Here is a 24,007-nt window from a genome sequence, read left to right as displayed (position 1 = left end):
TTCAGAGGAGTCCTCAAAACCAGGTCATATGAATATTAGTGGAAGGAACTTGGAATGTTTATCCTGGAAAAAATTTGGGATTTAGGGTAGATGTGTAAAGTATTTGAAGGGATGTCATATAAAAGATGGATTACTCATTTCTTCTTAGTCTTGAAAGGCAGAATTAGGAGCAAATGGCAGAAGTTCTGAAAGGGGGAAAAATTGGGTTCTCTGTATGAAGATTTAGTTTCCTGTAGAAGTGGAACAAGATACCTTAGGAGATAATATTTGGGAAGTTTTTAAAGTTGGAGGATGATGACCACTTGTTGGGCATTTTTTAGAAGAGAATATCTCTTACATATATAGATTGAACTAGATGGCTCCTGTTATCCAAAGGAGACTTGAACCTCATCAAGTTAGATGTAGTAACTGGAGAGAAGAGAGGGAGCCAAGGAAACTAGGAAGAGATTTGTTTTCTGAAATAGGCTTATAGATTTAGAGCTGAAAGGGACTTTAGAGATCATCTAATCCAACCCCATCATTTTATGGATGAGAAAACTAAAATTTGAGTCCCTGCAGTGATGACTTGCTCAATGTTAAGAGTTAGGGGTAGAGTTGTAGTCCTTTGATTCCAAACCCATTACCTTTTTTTTTTAATTTTTTAAAAAATTTATTTAAGGCAATGGGGTTAAATGACTTGTCCAAAGTCACACAGCTAGGTAATTATTAAATGTTTGAGGACAAATTTGAACCCAGGTCTTCCCGACTCCAGGGCCAGTGCTGTATCCACTGAGTCAATCTAGTTGCACCAATACCTTTTCCACCATACCACACAACTTTTGAGAGTGATAAAAGTTACTTAAAATTGCCCTACTCCCTGTCACACCCCAAGTTGCCTGAAAAATCTGAAGAGTTCCCAAGGGGAAAAAAAATGCTCATCAGAAGACAATCTAGATCTAATACAGATTGATATAATCAATTATACAAACATCTGATATAATAAAGGTTTATGAAGAAAACAGGATTAGGGGAGGTGCTTCTGGGGGATAAGGAGCCAAAAAGGGAAGAAAGATCCAGGTAAACAATAGAGAATGGAAGTGTTTACAAGGATAGGTAGGAAATCTCCAACAAGCATTCAGGAGGTCTCATGTTTAGGGTCTACATACAAATTTGGTTTTAAAAGTGCCAGTGCTCTACTCATTTAAATGTAATTTGAGTTCCAGGTATGTGAAATTAAATGTATGAATGAGCTGCATTCAGACTCTTGGTTCAGGGCCAGGTTCAGAGGAATCCAGACTAGGCTGGTGGACCAATCACCAGTCCTCAACTGGATCAGGAGACAGAAACAGACAGCAAGTCAGAGACAGAACAAACAGTCAGAGACAGAGAGATAGTCAGAGAAAAACAGATACGTCATCACCACTGGGCTTCAATTAGTGAAAACCCTATGGACTTTGCTTGATCCTGAGTATTGGAGGAACAGTCTAAAAAAGATAGACCTCAGTGGCTGTAAGGAATTATCTCAATGTGAGGGACAAAATCTATAGAAATATTAACAGTGAATAAATGCTTATGAGAAATGTGGGGCTGAGATCTTTCCGGGATAATGCCTACCTAACTCCTCTAGATGGGATAACATTTGTGCTGATGGGATGCTTTATATCACTTAGGTCATTTTGCAGGGCAATTCTTCCAGGGCAGGATGAGAACCTTCTTTTATTAGTCCTCCCCAAGAGTGCCTAGCATAAGGTTCTTCAAAATATATCAATTAACCAGTGTCTACTGAACACTTCTATGCCTGGCACTATGAAAAACAAACTGGCTCCAGTTTATACCTTTCTAAATGGATTTCACATCATTCCTTTTCCTGTACCAAACATTCCAATACAACTAAATTATGAGCAGAGCTACCTTGTACCTTGCTGTGCCGAGGCAATCCCTCTTTATCAGTCAATCAATGAGCACTTATTGGATATCTACCATACAAGGAAGGGCAAACAACATGGTCCCTGCCCTCCAGTTGCTCAGATTTTAATAGGGGAGGGAACATGAAAACAACTATGTACATTCAAGATATATACCCTCTAAATGGGAAGTGATCTCAGTGCAGAGGCACTTTGGCAGTGTGTGTGGGTGGGTGGGGTGGAATGGGAACAAGGGGAAGAGACAAGGAAAAGCCTCTGGAAGATGATAGGATGTATAATTTTAGTCTTGAAGGCAGGAAAGCCAGGAGGCTTGGGGAGGGGGTCAATGAAGAGGCCCAGAGTTGGAAGATGGAAGGGTTTTTGGTGAGCAAGGAGGCTAGTGAAGTTGGATCATAGGGTTCAAGGAGTAAAGTATAAAAAAATAAGAAGGTAGGCAGTAACCAGATTGTGAAAGGTTTTAAAATTCACAGAAGATTTTATATTTGATCCTGGAGATAATGGGGAGCTACTGAAGTTTACTGAATGGTACTAGGTTTGGGAGGTAGTGACATCATGGCAGCTGAGTAGATGGTCTGCAGCACAGAGAGATTTGAAAGATGATAATTTGCAGTCATCTAGGAGCAAAGTAATGAGGCTTGCATTATGGTGGGGGGGGGGTGTTGTGGGTGGAGAGGAGAGGGCATCTTACTGCCCAGGAGAACGTGTTTCTAGACGAGACACAGCAGCAGACTGGATACATGAGGTGAGTGCAAAGAGAAGGTCTGAGGATGACACCCAGGATATCAGCTCAACTCAAGTGACAAAGCTTTCCCAAGTTGTGTAACTTGAGTGTCTTGTTCCTCAAAAATTCCTAGATCACTTTGTTTAGGTTTTTGTATTAGGTATATGCATACCATTGGATGTAAACACTTTCAGGACTCAGGTGGTTGTCTTTTTGTTCATCAGCACCTATGAGGGCAGTGACCTGCTGTACAAAATCAATGTTTCATAAATGCATGTTGAATTGAAAAGAAGAACACAGCAGAACCCCATCAGTGGCATTTAGGAGCTTATACAGCATGGGGAAAGAATACTGGATTTGGAGTCAGAAGGTCTAGGTGCAAATTTTGCTATTGCTACTTACTTCCCAGGGTACCATAAATGCAATACCACCACTCCATGCTTCAAGGTGACCGCTATTTTTTTCACTCTTAAAAAAATCCTACAACCAATGGATCTCTCATAAAATCTCTTCTAAAAAATTCCTAACATATCAATATCCTATTTTTTCATGAATTTTTCAGATTTAGAGTCTTGTCTTCTGAGGAACTCAAGAAACAGAATACAACTGTCATAAAATACGAGTCTCAGCTGTCAAAAGTAGAATTGAAGGGAGAAGAAAAAAAGTCAGGTAGTGGTTTTACAAGCTTTTTCTTTCCATCATCAGCAAGCCCCCCCAAAGCTAAAATAGGATGTTTAGTGAGGAGACAAGATAACCAGGTTCCCCTATTCTGCCCTGTTTTGAAAAGCTTCCTTACTGAATTCAAAGAGGTGGTTTAGAGACTGTGGCAATATTTAGGCATGGGAAGAGAAAGCATTTCCGAAGAACTCTGGGATCAGATTGTTTCACTTTGGGTTATCCAGAAGCTCCACTGGGAACCTTGTCCCTTCCCCTATCTCTTCCTCATTTTATAGGTAACAACTCCTTTCCTCAACTGAACACAAGTTTTCCAGCCTATTATGTCTTGGGATGGAGAGAAATCAAACCCCAAATTGCTTTCTTGGGGATCCAAGAACTCCATTTCTCTAACATGCTACCACCCTCTCCCCTAAATTTACCTGCCTCCCAGAATAAGTCCATGGTGTTTTTGCTGAGCTAAAGAGGTAAAAAGTTGGGAAGATTCATTCTTTCTCTGAATCCATCTCAGTTTTGTGGATCATTGGCACAAGGCTGTGGCAATGTGAGGCAGAGTAGTTGAGATATGTTTATGTGGCTGATTTGCTTTCTCCCTGGGGTACATATAAAATATCTAGCTTTTCTTAAAAGAAAACAAATAATAGAGAAAATTGGAAAGATAAGAATCTAAGAAAAGTATAATTACCTAAGGTTACTTGGGAAATGGTCCAGAGAAGGATTTGGAAGCTAAAGAAGGCATATAGTGGGGCTCTTGTGAAGTGTTTGAGATGGATGAGAAAAGACTATCACTCTTTAAAAATGATGATTGGTTCTAGTCACAGGGTATAGACAAGAAGACAAGAAAGAGAATACAGAAGTTAAAACAATCAAATAGTAATATCTTTAAATGTAGTAAATGCATTTAGGAGGTTTGAGCTCTCATTTTTGACATTAAGATAGGCAATACATGCTGCAGACAAATAATGGGGCTCCTCTTTTCACATCTCTTTTCTCCTTTCCCTTAAAATGTCAGCACCTTTCTTAATTAGATTGTTTCATTCTTTATTGGATTTATTCATTATATTCATGTCCCTAACACCTAGCAATGTTTGATACAAAGTAGGAACTTAAATCCTTGCAGGTTGGTTGAAGTATGGACTTGGCTGATAAGAATAAACTTCCACCTGTCGGCAATCAGGGTCTTGCTGGATAGCTAAGAAAGAATGGATGAGCCCATTACATAAGGATGTCTTTTTTTTCCCCTATGGGAATGATTTAAGAGATTATGCCATTTTAAGGGTTTGTCCCTATATCACCATGTGGACCCTAAACAAGATCATCCACTTATCCTTTGTGGAAAAAAATCTGGTAAAATTAAACGAGGAAGATAGGGGAATAGGGTCACAGATGATGAGATCCACTCATCAACAATCCCTTATGCAGACCTTCATAAATTACAAAGTACTTTCTGAAAGATTATCTCATTTGAATTTCCTAATAACCCTGTAAGTTAAGTAGGTCAGATTTTCTATCTTTCTTTGAAAACTGTGACAGAGCCTAGATAGGAATTCATTTCTCCTGACTCCTAGCCTGGTGCATTTTCCATCATATCAGATTTTTTAAAGGAAACTTAAATGGTTGTCTAGTCAACCCCACAGTGTATTTATAGTTGAGACCAGGAGGGGAAGTAACTTGTCTAAGATCACACAGATATCAAATGTAAGTCTTTGACCTTTGAAGTGAAGTGTCTGGACCCTAACTTCTGTGCTCTAGCAACAACTAATAATAACAACTACTGAAAATCAGACAAAGTCCTCCAGTTCTGCAGTCAATGAACATGCCAATGACCTTCCGAAAGAGAATTTGAAGGGTAGCCACAGTCATGGTATTGAAAGTCATTTATTTCCTATACAAAACATGAGAAAAAAATGGTCTTTCTCAAGAAGGCAGACTATTAAAGAGATAGAATGGCTGCTGGGATGAACACATCAACATTCAGTTAACAATGGAATATTAAAAAAAATAATTTTCATTTCAAAATTGTAACTTGTGGCAAACATACAAAAATGTACTAAACAAGTTCAGTAGAAAACAATAAGATCTTCAAATGAGACCAGGGAAAGTGCGAGATGAAGAAGGAATGAGATGGGGAGGGGGGAAGAGGATACAAAACTACCTATTACAATACAGAAAAAGTATAAAATGTTCCTTTTTTGGAACTTAAGTTCAAAATGACGCTGACAGTTTCATCTTCACTATTCAAGTCCATGGAGGTTCCTAGATGGTGGAGAGGAGGGTGCCACAAAGAGTAGAGATTTTTGCATCCCAAGTCAGGAAGCTCAAACCTGTCTGTCCTAAAACTGAACAACCCATTAGTCACTGTATGCTGCATCCTCCACCCTTTCCTCAGCCAGAATTCATTCAAGTTTCAAAAGGTTCTGTCAGAAAACCCATGAATACCCTGCATACAGGGCTTGAGCTCTGTGCGTGTTAGAGCTAAATTTGGAAAATGGAAACAAACCTGCAGGTTGACTGACAAACACACTCAGCCCCCCCCCTTTTTAAAAAAAAGCATTTCCTTGTGAAATACATATATTATATTCTCTGTGGTTAGAAATATATTTAAAACTAACTTGCCACAGACTGAACTGGACTTACATTCATCCAATGCTGGAATTTTATGTTAAAGACTGAGGTCTTTCTCTTCCTCAGAAATGGGAGCCAGTTAAAATGATGCTTTGTTGATTCTCTATTCTGTTTCCTGTGTGGATCTCCCTATCCCACAAATTCCCATCAGAGGCAAAACCCTATATCTAGGGAAAGAGTTATTGGGGCCTCCAGAACCCTGTTGTTCTTCACATGAAGTACAAGAGAAGATGGGATAATAAAATCAGAATTTTGCAAAGAAGTCAGCTTTCACATAGGAGAGATTGGACAGGAACAGTGATCTATGCATGTACCCAAAATTCCAGTTTAAAAATCACATTCTCATACACAAATTTTGAGAGTTGTATGTGGGTAAACATGCATGTAAATATACTTTTACCTCCCAATACAATCCAACACCAGTGGGACATTTAAAACAAAGATAATTTCCAAGCCTGTTCAGTTCTTAAAGAAAAATGCAGGGCCCATTTTGGTTAACAAAGAGGAATGGGGGTGGTTAGAGCCCTTTTAAAAGAAGTTGGCAGAATTGGAGAAGGGGGAAAACTGTCTCTCTTCAGCTTGAGAAAATCCCTTACTCTTTCTCTTTCACAGCACCAGTTACGTTGCAAAAATAGGTTCTGAGATACAAAAGGAAAGGCAGGTGTGCTTGTGAATGCATCTTGCCAGGATCTGGTCCAGGATCAAAGTTCTTTAGGGTTTAAAAAACAACAACAACCACAACAACAACAACAAAACAAGATGGGAGCAATTGTTCCCAAGGCCTCTTGGTCAGAGACCTTGAGAATAGCCCAGAGCTGGTCCTCCATGTCAGTGACTGCTGACCTTGGTGGCTCTCAAAGAAGCTTTCGGTGGAGAATCTCCCAGACCATTCGCTTCCGGAAGTATGGCATGTGTTGCTAGGGAAGAGAAAGAAACATGATCAGATTTCTGAAGGAGATTTCTATGTGAAATGTTATGAAGATCTCTCACTGATACTTAGGTGTGCCTATTCTACCCAAAACACTTGAAAAAGTAATGGATTTCAGTTCCCTTATCCTGAGATTTGGCTTCATGTATGAAACTTCAATGTTATCCTGACTCTTCTTCTTCAGGTCTTCTACAATACCTGACCCTCAATTCTAGTGATGCTCAAGATCTAATCTTCTTCTAATTCCTCAGCTGGCATTAAGCCCAAATCAAGTTGACTCCACCCAGTATACATTAATGGTGAATCACCTCATATAAGCTTTTGTAGTTGCTAACTAGTTCTTCTGCACTCTTCTTCTTGACTCCATTCTCTGTTTCAATAACAACTGTTCTGAATCTTTTCATGTAACTTCAAGTTCAAATCATACCCCAAACATTCCATGTTTATAGTAGATGACATAACTTTCTACTCCATTCTACTCCTTCCTACCCAGTATTTCTTCAATTGAATTTCTTTCTGTTCCAGAGTAAGTTACATCTTTATTTCTTGCTCAATTTCAAATACCTTTCTTTACCTCTGACCTCTCTCCTGATCTTTATACTCACATCTCCAATGGCCAGAAAGACACTTTTACTAGAAGCTCCATTAACATTTCAAACTTAACAAATTCAAAATAGTTTATTATCTTTTCACATAAACCCAATCCTCCTTATAACTTCTTTATTTCTATTGGTGGAGCCACTATTCACTCAGTCTTCCAGGGTCAAAATTTTAGTATTATTTTTGAGTCAAATTTTCACCACCCTTACTTATTTTCTGGTGTTTAAATTAAAATTTCCTTTTAATTATTACTCCTTTAATCTTATATCCAATTAGTTATCAGGTCCTGTCTTCCAAAGACTCCCTTCTCATTTCTTCCTCTCTAGTCCTATTGCTACCATGTTGGCATTATTATTACCTCATTACCACCTACCCTGACTACCACAATAGCATCCTTATGTCTATTAGACTTCTAATATCTCCCCCTTTCAATCCTTTGGGCATCCTGCTGGCCTGAATGTGCTTTTTTATGTATAAATCTGCTAATGTCATTCCCTTGCTCAAAAATCTTCAGTGGTTCTCTGTAACCGACCAGGTAAAGTTCATGCCATTCTGCCTGGCACTAAAGTCCTTCCATAATAGGAAGTCATCCTACTTCTCTAGGATTATCTCACATTATTTCCCTTCAAGTCCTCTAAGCACTGGTCAAACTGGACTATTCTTGTTCCCCCAAACTGGACTATTCTTAGTCCCCCAAACACTTCGTGAGCTTTGCTGGCCTCTGTTCAAACTGCTTTCTATGTCCTTTGTCTCTTGTCATTTCTTAAGTGCATTGTTTTAAGTCCAACTCAAATACCACCTCTTCAATGAAGTCTTCCCTGAGTTCTCCAATCTATAAGACTCATATACTCAAATACAGACTCCTTAGGCATCATAGAACTCTTTGTGTTATTGTACAAGGGCTCATGGTCTTCTGCTCATTCTTCTCAAGCCTAGATTCTACTTCTAATTCATCTTCCTATGTATTTTCCATCTTATATTACTCAAAATTTTCCTGGTGGTTTTTTTTTTTTACAAAACACCCTAAATTTTTACTTGAAGTAGGATTAAGTTTCTAATAATATGGCATATTTGTCTTCATGGCCCATTCAGAGGCTATAGTAGAAATACAATTATTTTAAAATATTAATTTTATTTCATATAGAATGGAAGAATGTAATAGAGGAAGAGCCCCATGGGTTAATTGGAGTTCCAAAGAAGGCTGAGGTAAGGCTTTTTCTAGCTTGAAACCATATGACAAAACCAAACCCTGTGGTCTTGTCTCTGCCTTTTTTTCCTTCTTTTGGGCTGGGAAGAAAGGAAATACGTTTTAATTAAATCCAAAGTTCCTACTTTACAACAGGAATTGAATCCCCTAAAGGAATAACTTGGGCTTACTTTGTCTTGCTTATTCCTTTCAGCCTATATTACAGGCTAAAATATGTTAAAGGTCATGCCACTGCCTAGAGCAGTATGAGCATGTGTGTATCTGGTTCTAGGGCAACCTGAAGATGGGAAGACTTTACCGTTCTCCCTCCCTATGACCTAATTCACTCACCTGGGTGAAATTGATTGGTCTGTCTTTGGTAATGCAATCAGCGTATTTACAGGCAAACATCCCACAGTCACTCCCATTCATCTGTTGGGGAATTTCCTGAAAGAAAAATACTCATCTGACTTCCACTCCTAGATTTAAGTGGGCCTCAAAAGTAGGCACACTAAAGTTATTTTCCTGGGTTGTGAGAGATGTTATCTTGTCCTGAATGTATCAACTACCTTTCCCCAGAAAAAACAAAGAACTAAGGACAGAATATGGCATTTCAATCCCAGTTGTGACTTTGGTGTTTTGGAACTTTTTAAAATTTATAGCAGAGCTAAGCACAGCTTCCCTTAACCAGCATTTAAACTGGTATCAGTTCAGGTCACCTGATCCCAAGAAGTTCTAACCTAGGGTAAAATCCTCAATAACTCTCCTAATTGTTCTGACCTTAGTGGTGAACATCTTAGCAAAGGAGGTAGGGAGCTTGGGATTCCAGTACCTGAATTTTGCTAAGGCTGAGACCAAGAATAAAGAGGATCTAATGGGGAATTGAACTAGTGGCCCAGTCTCAGGGCTTCTAGGACACAATAATGGAACAGAAAACAACATACCTGGCTTTTCTTGCTCAAAAGAAGCCAGCCATTGGTATCAAATTCTTTCCTTTTCTTGTCAAGGCTCTCTTGCTTTAGGTACTGCCTACAGAAGTTGAAAGAGAACAATTAAAATGAGAGATTTGGGCTAAATTCAAGGTTCTTTCAGATTTAAAACGTAATAATTTAAATATGAGCAACAGAGAAGTCTAATCATAGTTATCTATTTTCTAATCAATTTTGTTGTCTATACAATAAAATCCTTCTCAGATGAAGTAGTCATGCTATTTCTGAGATGGGATTTGCTGGAATGAGTGGAACCTAGGAACTGCTATGCTTTCTTTGGGGATCTTGGTGACAACACATGCCTTTCAAATTGCACAAGACATTAAAGAACGAAACTTGTATCCCCCAGGTGACAAGCAGTAGAGATGAGTCAGATATGATCTCCCCTTTCTCATTAGCATTCAGGAGTAAACTGCTACTTTTTAAAAATTATTTTTTAGATAAAGAGTTACATTTCTAGAAGTGTTTAGGTGGTCAATGATATTACTAAGTTTGATTATCTTGTGAAAGAAATGAACTCTAAATTCTAAATCACCCCAGGTAACAAGGCAACAAGGGGTAGGAACGAGGGCAATATGGAGGAAACAACTCTAAACTGTTATATTCAGATTAAAAAACCCAAGTAATAGGTTCACCTAGATGCTGATGTTCCCTCAAACACTCTAATCTTCTCATTCACTCCAGATTGATCACACTATTTGTTTTGTTATCTGTGTTATTTATCTGTGACTAAAAACTATGAAATCTCTTTATTCCAATCAAAACCTGATCTCTCAATCTCTCCTATTAAATCTATTTTTTTTTTTGTTTTCTCTATGGTCTCCAATCCCTCCACTCCTTAGGTCTCTCATTGGTCATACCCCTACACTGGTTTTACTTTTCTTTCTTCCTGATCTTAACCTTTTAGTTAACTATACTATACTTTCCTTTTTTTTTTTTTTTTTAGCTTTTGCAAGGCAATGGGGTTAAGTGGCTTGCCCAAGACCACACAGCTAGGTAATTATTACGTGTCTGAGGCCAGATTTGAACTCAGGTACTCCTGACTCCAGGGCCGGTGCTTTATTCACTGTGCCACCTAGCCGCCCCTACTTTCCTCATCTTTTGAATCCCTTGTGCCCCTGTTGGATGATTATTCTTTACAAACTCTAATCCCAGATCACTCCCACAATCTTCCAATTCACAACATGCTGAACAGAGCTGGAGGAAGTCATATAACTATGCAGACTAGGTCCTTCACTAATTTGTAATTGGTCTCTATTCTACTCATCATAACAATTTTCCAAACTCTCCTCCAACTTCTATATTAACCCCTCCACTCATCTTCAAAACTAAGGACATTGCTACATGTCACCCACTGAGAAAATTAAGGCCATTAGTCATGAGTTTCCTCTTTTCCCCCTTCCCTTTGGTATCATTTACCTCTGATGAAGAAGTGGCCTTTCTCCTCACAAAGGTCAACTCTTTATGTGATCCCATCTCTTCCCATTTTCTTCAGCAAATAGCCCTTACAGTCTTCCACCCTTAAAAATCTTTCAATAGATCTTAGCATCTTTTGAATCATCCTCTTTAATAACTTAACTCCTAGAAAAAAGCAGTTGACGTTTTCTTTCCTACCTCTCTGTTTTATGAACTCATCACTAAACTGAAACCAAGAAGTGCCATCTTTGATGAAGCATTTCTTGATAGTCCCTGGCTTATAGTACTTCCCAAATCCCACACAATGCTCTGCAAATTATTCATAGACCTAGATATAAACTTGTTCCCCCCTTCACAATATTGTAAACTTCTTGAGGACAAGCACTATTTCACTTTTGTCTTTGTATCCTTAGCACTAGCAGAATATCTGGAACATAGCAGATGCTTAATAAAGATTTTAATTTAATCTTTCTTGGCTAACAAAGGAGTCCTGAGTTCATTTTTAATTTTAATAAATTTCTTATTTAGTATACTGAAGCAGTTATTTCCTGGTTTTTTCCCATCCAGTTAAATTCTTCATATTATTGTTATTACATTTTATTTACATATACATATATTTTGGGAATGGAATATATGATTTTATTCCCAATGAAAACTGGGGATTTGGGAATTCCTAATGAAGACACTCTCTCTCTCTCTCTCTCTCTCTCTCTCTCTCTCTCTCTCCTAGTACAATAGGGCATCTGCTTCTTGACTCAGCATACTGGCATACTGAGAGTTTAAATGAATTGCCCAGGCACAAAGAGTCAATTTATATCTGAGGTGGAACTTGGACTCAGGTTTTCCTGAACCTGAATCTAGGTCTTATTCATGATGCCATTCTGTACATACACACACACACGTATATGTATAGTTACACACATTTATTAAAATATGTGGAATATATGCATATAACACATATATGCATGTATATATGAGTATGTGAACACATATTTATACACATATATAAAAATTTATTTTGCTTTCATATCAAATTCCAATTTTTGGTGAAAATTAGATATAGTTTACCAGACACATTCTCCTAATTTTCTAATAATTCAAGAGATGGAAAATGCCACAATGCAATATGATATCTGATTATCTCTGTTCATAATTCCCTACTTACAGTAAGATCCTGCAAGCTTCACTGTTTATTCCACCCATTGAATCATAATAGGTGATATATTTCTTCCTGAAGTCTATTACCTAGGAATAAAAAAAGACTGTGTTTACAAAGTAAACAAAACAGGTTTTCTAAACTTTCCCTATTCTGGTACTTTGTGAGTCACTAGCTTGCAAACACTGTATTCATGTCTGAGTGATAAAAGGCACTGAGAGTCCAAGGTGAAGTGAGAGCACCTGTATATCTCATGAGCTGATCTAGGATTCTCTACAGACCTCAATTTTTTCAATTACAAAAAAATAGATTAATGAGAAAAAATGCAACCTGACAAAAGCATCACTGTATTGAATAGGATAGTCATGTGACCAGTGGTGCCAGTGACTAATAGTGACACCCTGCAATATCCTGGGACCTGATGGACTGATATTGGGTCCTGTTTTTTTTGTTACAGAAATCTCCTATGGCTCTTTTATTATCTACTCCTCTATTGCCACCACAACACCTTCTCTGATATTCTCTATTCAAAGAATTTGTCTTTTTCAGAATTCATAGCATTTTATCTCTTAAGCACTTATCACATTTTATCTCATATTATGATAGTTAGGTGTTGTATATATCTTATATTCCTTAGTAGACTATAAGTTCTACAAGAGCAGGGCCTGTACGATTTATCTTTGAATTTCCTTGAGCACTAAATACATGTTTTGCATACTGCATGTATTTAATAACTTTAAAAAAAAAGTAAACAGTGAGTTATGAAAAGTTTTACTTTCCAACTTAAAAAAATAAACTTGGACAATTTCACAAATATGCTGACCTAATTATATGACTAATACTTAGTCATATAAATCATTAAATCGGTAGGCTTGCAAGATGAATTATGATCACAGATTCAGGCAGGAAATAAGAGTCACTGACTCTCTGGTACAGCACTCCTGAGAAGTCTTCTTGGACCTCCCTTTATCCTGTAACTCACAAAGCTTCTCTCTTTCCCTTTTTTTTAATCACCACCAAAGAAAATTCTAGTTTTCTTCAAAGTTGGCTAGTGTCACTTAGTTCTGACAGGAAGTTCTTCCATTTCTCCTATATACAGAGAAGGACCCTTCTTCTAAAGGTCATTTTAATTTCTTCCTGGTTCCAAGAGAAGATAAAGAACCACTGTTCATTCTTCACATCCATGGTTCTTTTAAAATTCATTAAAAGATTCTCACCGCTAAACACCAGTGTACTCCCAGGTGAATAGGTATCAAAAGAATGTCCACAGAGAACACATCCACTTTCTTTGTCCACCGTTTCACTGCCTGATACCCAGCCGTTTTTAATTTAGTAAAAAAAAAGGTATTAAATGCATGGACACTTGGCATTCCCTTTTCTTTACTTCTCTCCATTATCATATTCATATAGAAATTGATGATCTAGGGAAGAAGGAGAATTTGTATAAATATTATATTGGTTTTAAACAGTTATGTAGTATATAGAAAAAGGCAGTTCTATATTGACAACTGTAGTATATTTCCCAATCAATTCAATTCAGTAATGCCCTTGTTCTGGGGCTCCTGTGTTCCTCACACTCTTTACCAAATTTCTGATCGAGAAAATGAAGGATAGATTCTGTGTGTGTGTGTGTGTGTGTGTGTGTGTGTGTGTGTGTGTGTGTGTGTGTGTGTCTGTGAAAAATGACATATAACTATACTAGAAGATAGGTATAAAAGGGCATAGGGTTGGGATGAGTAAATGGAGAAAGGGGATGAAGCGGTTTTAGAAGTTAAGATTTGAAGAAAATAATTAGGGGAGCAAAAAAAAGTGCATATGGATTAATCAAGTACATTAAGAGACACTTTAATCAACTGGGGCAGTGCTGACAATTAAAACAAATCTTCAATATATCTTAAGATCATGCTTATTAAAAAAGAATGGTCCTAATGAGTCCAGATCAAAACCTCAATTCTGCCCAAAGATAAACTCTGTTCCATGATTACCAAATTTAATTTAGTCAACTACCCTGTAAAGGTTTCATAAGGAGAACTAAGTGAAAGTATGGATGTCCCAGTGTAAATCCATCACCAGTACTGAAAACCCAATTTCAAAACACATGATGGTGACATCATTAATGTCAACTTTATATAGGAAAGATAAAACATGGTTTAAAAATAATTTCTACCTCAAGTCTGAAATGAAAACAGAACACTAAGTGATAATCGATGTCCCCAGTGAGCCAGCTTAGCTAGTATGCCCATTTTTTGATCCTATTTATGCAACTAACATCAAGGTGTGATGGAAGAGATAGAAAAACTAAAAGGGGAGATGTATGACTCCTTCAGTGAAGGAAACAATGTTCCCATCACAGTGAACACATTTCCCACTATTCCCTGTGAATCCAGAATTCCCTTGTACAGAAGTTTTAAGGTCATAGTGTAAAACGCTGCTGCATGCTTCTTATGGCCAGCTGAGGCCAGACCAGTGTCTGCCAAGATCTAAGGAATGAATGGTCTGCCTGACCCACAGCCTGGAAATATGACTAAGAAAACAGGGACATTTTTCAGAATGCTTTTTGGGGAATGGGAAAATACCCCCACCCTCTGACAAATATTTACACACCAGGATGCCAAAACAGTGAGCTACTGCCCTTTAAGCCAACAGTAAGCGACTATATACTGGGGTAGGCAGAAAGGAACATTGCCAGGAACACACCAGAACATGGCCTAGAGAAAAGCAGTCTAGATGCAGATGGCTGGGCAGTAGATGGCAAACCACAATGGTGGGTGAGTGCTGTAGGGAAAATGGGCTGGACAAGGGCATCTTACTGTTCATAAACCCATGAAAGATTGAGCAGTGATGGGCCCAGAGGGCCCCAAGGCTTCAAGCCTGTTTAGTGCCTATTTTAATAGTCATTAAATAATTAAATGGGGCTGAGTCTTCTTTAGACTTTGCATAGTCTGAATTTTCAATATATATAGTTTGGAGGATGATGCTACTACACATCTACTACTACAGTGAAAGGGTTATTGATAAAGGAGGGTCTGTCAAGAACAGTGTTGTACCTGATCAACAAACAGAAAATATCATGCTATACCAAAACTCTTTCCACTCAAGTTTTTTTTAAGTGAAATAGAAGAGCTAGAAACCAAATACAAAGAAATACTATAAGTAATACAAGATTAAATATTAAATGAATAATGAATGCTTGTTTCAAAAATGGTAGAAAATGGTTTTGAAAATACAAGTGACTAGGGAACTCCAAAAGCAACAATGCCATCCTGACACTGTAGAAGAACTGAAAATACAAGTCTTATTAATATAATATTGCAGGGCAGCTCTTCTTGAAGGTACCCATTTTCTTTAGGGTAATAATTCTAAAATATTTAATGAATGATATATCAGTAGGTTGGAGGGTGGGGTGCAGGGGAAAGAAAAGCTATGAAAATAAGGGCCAATGTTGAATCAACTCCTAGCAAACACACACAATGTAAAGTTAGTGCTCCTCACTGAAACATCATTTTCTGTGGTTCATCTGCTGTTTTTGTAGCTTATATGTTCTCTGCCCACTGAGTAATACAGCCTTTTCAAAAGTAGGGACAACCATAAATACTGAAAACTATTTGATAAGAATTTGGGAAAACTGAAAAGCAGAATTTAGATTTAGAACAAGAATCTATACCATATAACAAAATAAGATCATAATGGCTACATGATCTGGATATTAAAGCATATATCATGAAGAAATTAGAAAAGATCAAGAATAAAAAGGAAAAAAGTGTATATTGTGAAGGTAAATGAAAAAAGAAATAAAAATAAAGGAGGAATAGTCCTTACAGGCTTAAAAATCATATTGTAAAGCAGTAATAAAACCATTTCATACTGGTTTAAAAAACAGAAAAATAAAACAATGGAACAGACTAGAATCAAATATATTTAAACTAATTAACCCAGGCTTCAATAAACCCAAGTTCATGGGGAATGACACCCTATTTGACAAATTCTGAGGAAAGAAAGAAAACAAGTTTCACCAAAAAAAAATACATTTAGACCAACATCTCAGACTATTTTTTAGTTTCAAATAAATGGATACTCAACTCAGATCCCATCATTTAATTTTTTTTTTAACCACAAGGGACAGAAGCAATCACATAAGATAAAATACATAATCTTAAGTACAGGGAAATTTAAAAAAATTTTTAAAAGAAAAACTCTGATTTAACTAAGTAAGATAAAGGGAGCAGTCAAGTAAAGGGGAAATAACTGTTTTAAATATCCTTGATAAGGATCTGATATCCGAGATATATAAGTAACTTACACAAATACGTATGACTCAACAATACTTTTAATGAGAATAGTCAAAGGATATAAACATATTGTTCTCAAAAAAAAAGAAATACAAACTAATATAATCTGAAAGGATGCCCCTAATCATTAATAAGAGAAAAGTAAATCAAAACAACCCTGAGACTTTACCTGACAGAACAAACTGATAAAAATAACTGGGAATAGTTCTATGTTGAAGGAGTTGTGGGAAAACAGGTACACTAGTATTCCTGGTGAAATTGCAATTCTGAAAAGCAATTTGGAAATGGGCAAATAAAATAACTAAAATGCCCATGTCCTTTGATGCAAATTCTATGTTCAAGTATGTGTGTTTGTGTGCATATATATTTATAAATACACACACTCCATGGAGGTTGTTTCAAGTTCCCATATAAAACAAAACTATTTATAACATTTTGTACTAGCAAAGAACTGGAACAAATTAGATGCCCATCATTTGAAAAATGGCTAAACAAATAGTGGTTCATGAATGTAATAATATTGTCAATAATAACTTACAACTATGCATAGAAAGATTTATATGAACTAATGCAGAGTAAAATAAGAAAACAAAGAAAATAATATATATAATGATGCCAAAAACACAAATGGAAAGAACTGAAAATGAATACAAATATTGATGTTACAAAAATTACAAAGAACAAGCATGGCCTCAATAAAAATGTATTAGAAGACACTTCTCTCAACTCTCTTGCAGAAATGGGCGATCCATATGTGTGGAATATTTATATATTTTCAGAATTTTTTAATGTATGCAACTGATAAATTTTGTTTATTTTTTTCTCTTCTTCCTCTTGTTTTTTTCATTAAGAAATTATTTTTTATTATATTGGATTTTTCTCTGAGGGGGAATGAAGAAAATATGGGGGGGGGAATTTGGGTGATATAAATACAAAAGCTATCAATGTTTTTCTAAAATAAGAAAAATAAGAACTGTCTATTCAAATCACTAAGAATAAAAGACATAAAAATCAAAACAACTTTGAGGTTTCATATCACAACAAGCAATTTGGCAATGATGACAAAAAATAGTCAGTTTCATATAGGAGAGTATCCAGTAGTAATATCAATATTGATTTGATTATAGTGCAAGAATTACAAAGGGTAAAGGTGGGGTATGTTAGAAAGTGTATAAGCTTGGTAGCAAGACAAGTGGGGAACATGGAGGGAGAGGGCTAGTAAAATATGGCTAAAAGAAGTAGTCTGATATAGTGGGCCAGATATAAGACATTCATTAATCATAACCTGGGACCACAGAGCTAAAGTGGTTAGGTTTCCAAGATATAATGTCTGGTTCTAGAAATAAAGGGACTGGTAAGAAGATGACAGAAAAGAAAAATGAAGCATGTTTAGGAAAGGAATGTTCTGAAGCCCTGGGTTGCATTTTATTCCTAAGTGAGAAACAGTTCTACTTTAAAAAGATGTAAGATTTAATGAATCAAGTGAAGCATGTATAGAAGATTTTTCTGAGGCTTCAGGTAGCTATTTCTAAGAAAAGGAAGAAATGGATCTTTCAGATATTATCTATAGATTTTTATTTTTATTTTTCCTTTCTGATTTTTGTTTTCAATTTCAATTTGTTTTTTTCATTTACAAAATCAAAGAAAGACTATTGCCCACTCATTCAACAGAAAGTGACAACCAAAGAGGTCAAGAGACTTGAACAAGTTCACACAACCAGCAAGTAGCAGAACTGGGATGTGAAATGAAGTCTTACTCTAAATGAAGTCCAATTCTAAATCAAATCTAACTCTAAATGCTTATTACTACTTTTGCTTTACAAAAAGCTATTTGTTTACCAATAATAACAGAATAGTAGCTAAAATTTAGAGCGCTTTATGTGTACAAAGTGCTCTCTCTATACATATATATATATATAATATGCCCTCAACATTACTGAGGAATTAAGTACTAGGATTATTAAGATCATTTTACAGTTGAGGAAACTGAGACTGAGAGAGATGATTTGCTCAAGGTTACACAATCAGTGTTCCTGATGCTCATCTGGTACTTTGGTCACAAACAGTTCTTTCAATTCCATTCAAATAAAATATGCCAAAGTATTAGGAATATACAACACAAAGGAGTCAGGAGAGCTCTATATTGCCCTGACTTGCAAAGTTGGCATACCATAAGACTGGTCCCTAATGAAAATACAAGGGACAAACTGTCAGCATTACCCTTCTGTTACCATTTCAAAGAACTTCAACATTAGCACTCCAATTACTTCTGAAATGATCCTCACTAATCTAGGGTTTCCTTTGGGAATCATAAAATCATTCCCTTTCAGGGAATATTAGCTTTTGGATATGTGTCATTTATGATCTACCTCAGAACCACTAAAGTGAAAATCTCTTTATTTCATATGTAATTACAATGATGAGCCCATAGGAGGAATTCAACAAATACCAGAGTGGTGATTTTCTTTTCTCTTCATAAGCATTTGGAAAATACCTCTCCACAACAAGAAATTAAAAAAAAAAAAACTCCAAGATTTTTCAGTCAATTTTCACTCTTTATGAAAAACCTTCGCTTCGTGAAGAAGGCCAGTGATTTTTGTTTTTGGGGTTTTTTTTGATACTTTTGGTTGCCAACATTTCTTCCTTCCCTCACCTCCAGGCTAACCAACCCACATGACAAAGATGAGAAAAGAAAAGCAGTTTAGTAAACATCACCATTTCTGATGACATATACAATATTCTATACCTATAATACCCCATACTTCTACAATGAAGGGAGGATGGTGCATTTTTCTCAACTCTCCTCAGGAATCAAGATTGGCCATTATAATTACATGGTATTAAGTTTGAGATTTCTTGTTCTCTCTGGGTCTGTTATTGTAGTCCTGTATAGTTTTTCTTGATCATGTTTATTTCACTCTACATCAATTCATATAAGTCCTTCAGTACTTTGAATTCTTCATATTTGTCATTTCTCTGAGTAACATTATTCCACTTTACTAATATACCATAATTTGTTTATCTATTTCCCAATCAATGGACACCTACTTTGTTCACAATTCTCTGATACCACAAAAAGTGCTATCAATAATTTAGTATAGATTGGAGAGTGACTTTTGGGGTATTTGTTTAGCACATCTTAGTCAAAGGTATGGTATTTTAGTGACTTCTCAGAATATTTCAAATTGCTTTTCAGAAAACTTGGCCTAGTTCCAGCTTTACCAATAGTATATTAATATGCCTGTGTTCCTGAAGTTCTTTAACTTGGACTATTTCCATAATTTTCATTTTTGCTAATCTGCTGGTTGAGATGAAAGCTCAGAGATGTTTGAATTTGTACTTCTCTTATCATTACCTTGCTTGATTTTCTCAGCACCATTGGTTTGAATTCTTTGTCAGTGAGGAATGGAAATAAGCCCATGTACATGTTCACTGTCAATCTGCTACTTCTATAATTTTGAGTGGTTCCAAGCACCAAAGAGGAATCAAGCTTTTAGGATTCCATAACTGATTCTCCCACAGAGATCATATGACCTCTTGTTAAAGTTCATTCCTTGGTTTCCCCAATTAGTGATAGAATGGGAACACTTCCTCTATAGCACAGGGATGCTTTGAAGCTCAATAGTTGGTGAAGTCAACAGCTTTCATGTCATCATTGACTTCAAATGATGGGATTTGTAAAGCAGAAATTTAGTTTGTTCAATCAGTTAGGGCTTCAGAATTGTTAACATCTGCTATGTGTGTTCTAGCTTGTAATCTTCCCAACTTGTGCTACTTGTGACACAGCCTTTTCTCCATAGTCTCCTTGTCTGGGGAAAGTAAGAAATGCAGTATTCTAAACTTTCAACGCTTTCTTGTTCTGACTCATTTTGGCGAAAACTGCTAATTATTATTTCAGATCCATAAATTAGAACCAGAAAAGAAAATGCACCCAGTTGCCACCAAAAAACCCCAAATCACAAAAAAAAAAACAAAACAAAACAGTAAAAGATGACAAATAGGAGTTAGATCACTCCAGGACAGAAGTTAGTTGGGGAAGAAGAATTCTTTAATCATTCTGGCTTTTCTGGCAGAAATGAAATGACCATGAGAACACTGGGCTATATAGAGAAATAAATTACCCATTGCTTATTCGCATTTGCCCTGGGCAAGTAGTGTTCTTCCACTTATATGCCTGAATTACAGCTATCAATTCTTAATAAAGATGATGTTTCACAAACCAACTCTGGCAAGCAGAATTACTCTGCTCAAAGATGAGGTAGAATGTCCACCCTACTCCAACACAAAAGCCACAGGAGTCCAAGAGACTTGCTCATTTTTTGCTTTGCTCTTTGATCATTAATAATGGCCTGCTCCTTTTTTAAGGGAATCACCCAGAGATGGAGTGGTCTAATGGCTTTTTGAACAAATGGAGCAAAAATAGAGTTCTGGATTTCTACTCCTAATTTAATGAATGACTTCTGGCACAACAGCTTCTTGGGTACAAAGTTTGAATTTCTGTGAGTTCTGCACAGCACCAGAGGGAGCCTTCCCTTCTCCTTCCTGGGTCTGAGTTCTCCCATCTGTAAATGGGGAGAATAATACCTGTCAGCCACTTCTGATGAATCACTGAAAGGTCTATTTTTTAAAAAAGGGTAGTATAAATTCTTTGTTAATAGAGATACCTATTTGAAGGGAGTGAGAAAGGGAAAATTTCAGAAGGAAATAAGAGTCCATAATTTAGAAATGAAGTGATACAATTCAAAATGGGTAAAAAAACCCACAATGTGGTAACTTAATTTCTTCCCAATGTCTACTGTATGAATATTAGATGTGTGGATCTGTGCTGGCAGACTCCATAAAGTGCTCATCTTGGACATTTGTGCCCAAGGGCTGACAATGCTCTTAAAACTCTTCAGAAGATAGGTGTTCCTTCCCTTGCAATAGTTCCAAATTCTCTTCCACATATCTCTGGCAAAGTGGGTTGTTTCAGGTAAGTAGGGAAGTAGAGCAGGGAAGTAGACAAGGGAACTCAACTTTCTCCCTCAAAGTGTTTACCAGTTTTCCATTCTCCTCCACTAAATAATGTTCACCACAACCAGGACTCTCAAAGAATACAAGGAAATGAAAAGGAATTCTGATAAATATTCCTTTAGTAAGGGTTTTCATTGAAAAAGCAAATAGCAAGAATTGAACTCATGTGCCACTCACTGCTGCCCTCTGGAAGGCTCTTTCCAAATATGATAAAAAACATTACAATGCTTGGTCCTATTAGTCCGTTTACTTAAAACACTAGTAAGGAAGGAGAGAACAAAAATAAAAAATTAAGTAAATTCATGTCTTCAAATATTTTCAAATTAATCTTCCTCAAGGATGCGGTCAAATTTATTTTAAAAATATATTATTGATATCTTTGATTTTATATTATCTATATTTCCCAATGTATCTCCCCTCCTTTCTTATGGTCTTGGAGAGACCATAGGAGTCTCCAAGACATTTTTAGGGGTTCCATAAGATCAAGACTATTTTTACATTAATCCTATGATGTTTTAATTTCCAACACATTAAATATTGACAGACATAACCTACATAAACAGAAAGTCTTGGATGGGGGTAGGTGGGTGGGGAGAGGTCTCTATAATTTTAAAGAATGTAAAGAGGTCTTGTGACCAAAAGGTTTGAGAATAGCTGCTCAAAGAATAAAAGCAGGGGGGGGAAAAGCAGTTCAGCAAAACCAATAAATTGAAAAAACTGGAAATTTACATGTAATGTACATGCTCCTAGTCCACTAGTCCACCATTTCTGAAAGAATTAGAGGGAAGTCAGGTTAATTGATTTTTCTGCCATTAATCAGCCCAAAGTCCTAATGTGACTAACACAGAGTTCATCAGACTTCTTTACCTTTCTCTGAATCAAAACAACAAATGAGGGAGTAATGTATCACTGATATGCACATTTTGCAAACTGGCCTGTGGCAAAATATAAAAAGTCTGACTAATGGCCCAGAGAGCACCCAAAGTGGTGGGCACAGGATGCTGTGCCATCCAACCAGTAGAACTGCAGAGCTCTACTGTCTTGAAACAAAATTCAAATTCAAGAATCTGAGTCTCATATGAAGGTTCTTAAAAAGGCAAGAACTGGGTATCTACCATATTTAGTGATAAAACCCTCTAAAATCTCAACTTGTTTGGCATTCTACACTGGACTGAGCCTTACTTCAGATCCTGAGGCTTGGGAGCTCTCTGATCTGAGGCTTAAGAACTGAATAATCAGGAACAGATGTCCAACCCAACTCTCTTCTTTGACTTTGAAAAAATCTTCTCCAAATCAGACAGATACTTGGTTGCTTAGATGAAAGATAGCTATACAGTGAAATTAAGAAGTAGAATAATTCACTTGAAGTTCTTAGCTCCAGTGAAAAAAGACCTAGACAAATGTGAATATGCCTTGTTAACAATGAGATGAGATCACAGTAAATCAATTTCTTTTTATTTAACTTTTTTTTTTTGCTAGGCAATGGTGTTAAGTGACTTGCCCAAGGCCACACAGGTAATTAAGCGTCTGAGGCTGGATTTGAACTCAGGCCCTCCTGACTCCAGGGCTAGTGCTCTATCCACTGCACCACCTAGCCACCCCTCAGTAGATCAATTTCAAAAAAAAAAGATTCTACAATGCCTTTTAGGTTAGATAACAACAATAACAGATACAGACTGAGAGTCCTATTATTGGACATATCCAATAGGAACCGATCAAAAATCCCTAAACAAATTAATTGGATTATAATTTAAAGATGGTTTCCTCTTGTAATATAATCACTTCAGGAAGGTTGGTACACAGTGGGTCTTGCGATAGAATAGGAAGCTTGTTCAAATAAGGTGCAGTCTCAGAGTGCAAACAAAATAATTATCTTATGCTGATACCTAGAATGCTCAACAACTGATTTCTCTCAAGGCCCTGCTCCAATTTTTAACTTGAAAGTAACTATAAAACAAAATCAATTCTGACCTGATGTGAAAGTGAGAAGAGTTTCTTTAGGTCAAAATTCTGAGTTAGATTAGCAAGCTTCAGCCTCTTCCTCAGGGAATTAAGAACTTGTACCTAATGTCTAACACTTTACTCACCTTCCTTGAGGAACAAAAGGAAGAAATAAAAACCAAAAAATAGAAGCTGATTTATTTGGGAAAATAGAATTTTTGCTTATAAAGTATAAACGCCTAATAGTAGCCAACACAGTTGGCTCATGTGATGCTTTGCTCAAAAGAGAATAGCTGAAATTAGAAGAGGTTTTAGAAAACTGATTAGAATCAGAAACTAGAACAACCATAGGGAGGAGAAAGGAGTATTTTGATAAGTTCAAATGGCCCCAGTCACTTAGTAGCTCTGTGACTTGGGACAAGTCACTTAACTTCTGATGCCCCAATTTCTTTCTCTGTATAAAGAAGATAATATTAAGCAGTCACCTCCCAGAGTTGTTCTGAGAATTAAAAAAAGAGATAACATTTCTAAAGTGTTTCACTTAGTGTTCAGCATATTATGGGC

At 36.6% G+C, this 24,007-nt stretch overlaps 1 protein-coding gene across 4 annotated transcripts in view; it reads right to left on the bottom strand.

Annotated features, from left to right (window-relative positions):
• Positions 1 to 2,978: 2,978 nt before the first annotated feature.
• SENP1 (SUMO specific peptidase 1) overlaps positions 2,979 to 24,007 on the bottom strand; it is a 76,774-nt gene continuing 55,745 nt past the window's right edge. For 2 of the 4 annotated variants that reach the window (XM_074225653.1, XM_074225656.1), the window contains exons 14-18: positions 13,418 to 13,621; positions 12,210 to 12,289; positions 9,584 to 9,668; positions 8,991 to 9,086; positions 2,979 to 6,842 (exon numbers count right to left, since the gene is read on the bottom strand). In XM_074225653.1, coding sequence (XP_074081754.1) covers positions 6,780 to 6,842; positions 8,991 to 9,086; positions 9,584 to 9,668; positions 12,210 to 12,289; positions 13,418 to 13,621 — 528 coding nt within the window. In that variant the 3' untranslated portion in view covers positions 2,979 to 6,779. The remainder of the gene's footprint in view (positions 6,843 to 8,990; positions 9,087 to 9,583; positions 9,669 to 12,209; positions 12,290 to 13,417; positions 13,622 to 24,007) is intronic. The other 2 variants (XM_074225654.1, XM_074225655.1) reach the window with 1 other exon arrangement.

The sequence above is a fragment of the Macrotis lagotis genome, chromosome 2 (genome assembly GCF_037893015.1).
Source record: "Macrotis lagotis isolate mMagLag1 chromosome 2, bilby.v1.9.chrom.fasta, whole genome shotgun sequence".
NCBI lineage: Eukaryota > Metazoa > Chordata > Mammalia > Peramelemorphia > Peramelidae > Macrotis > Macrotis lagotis.
This window is presented reverse-complemented; position numbering and strand designations above follow the sequence as displayed.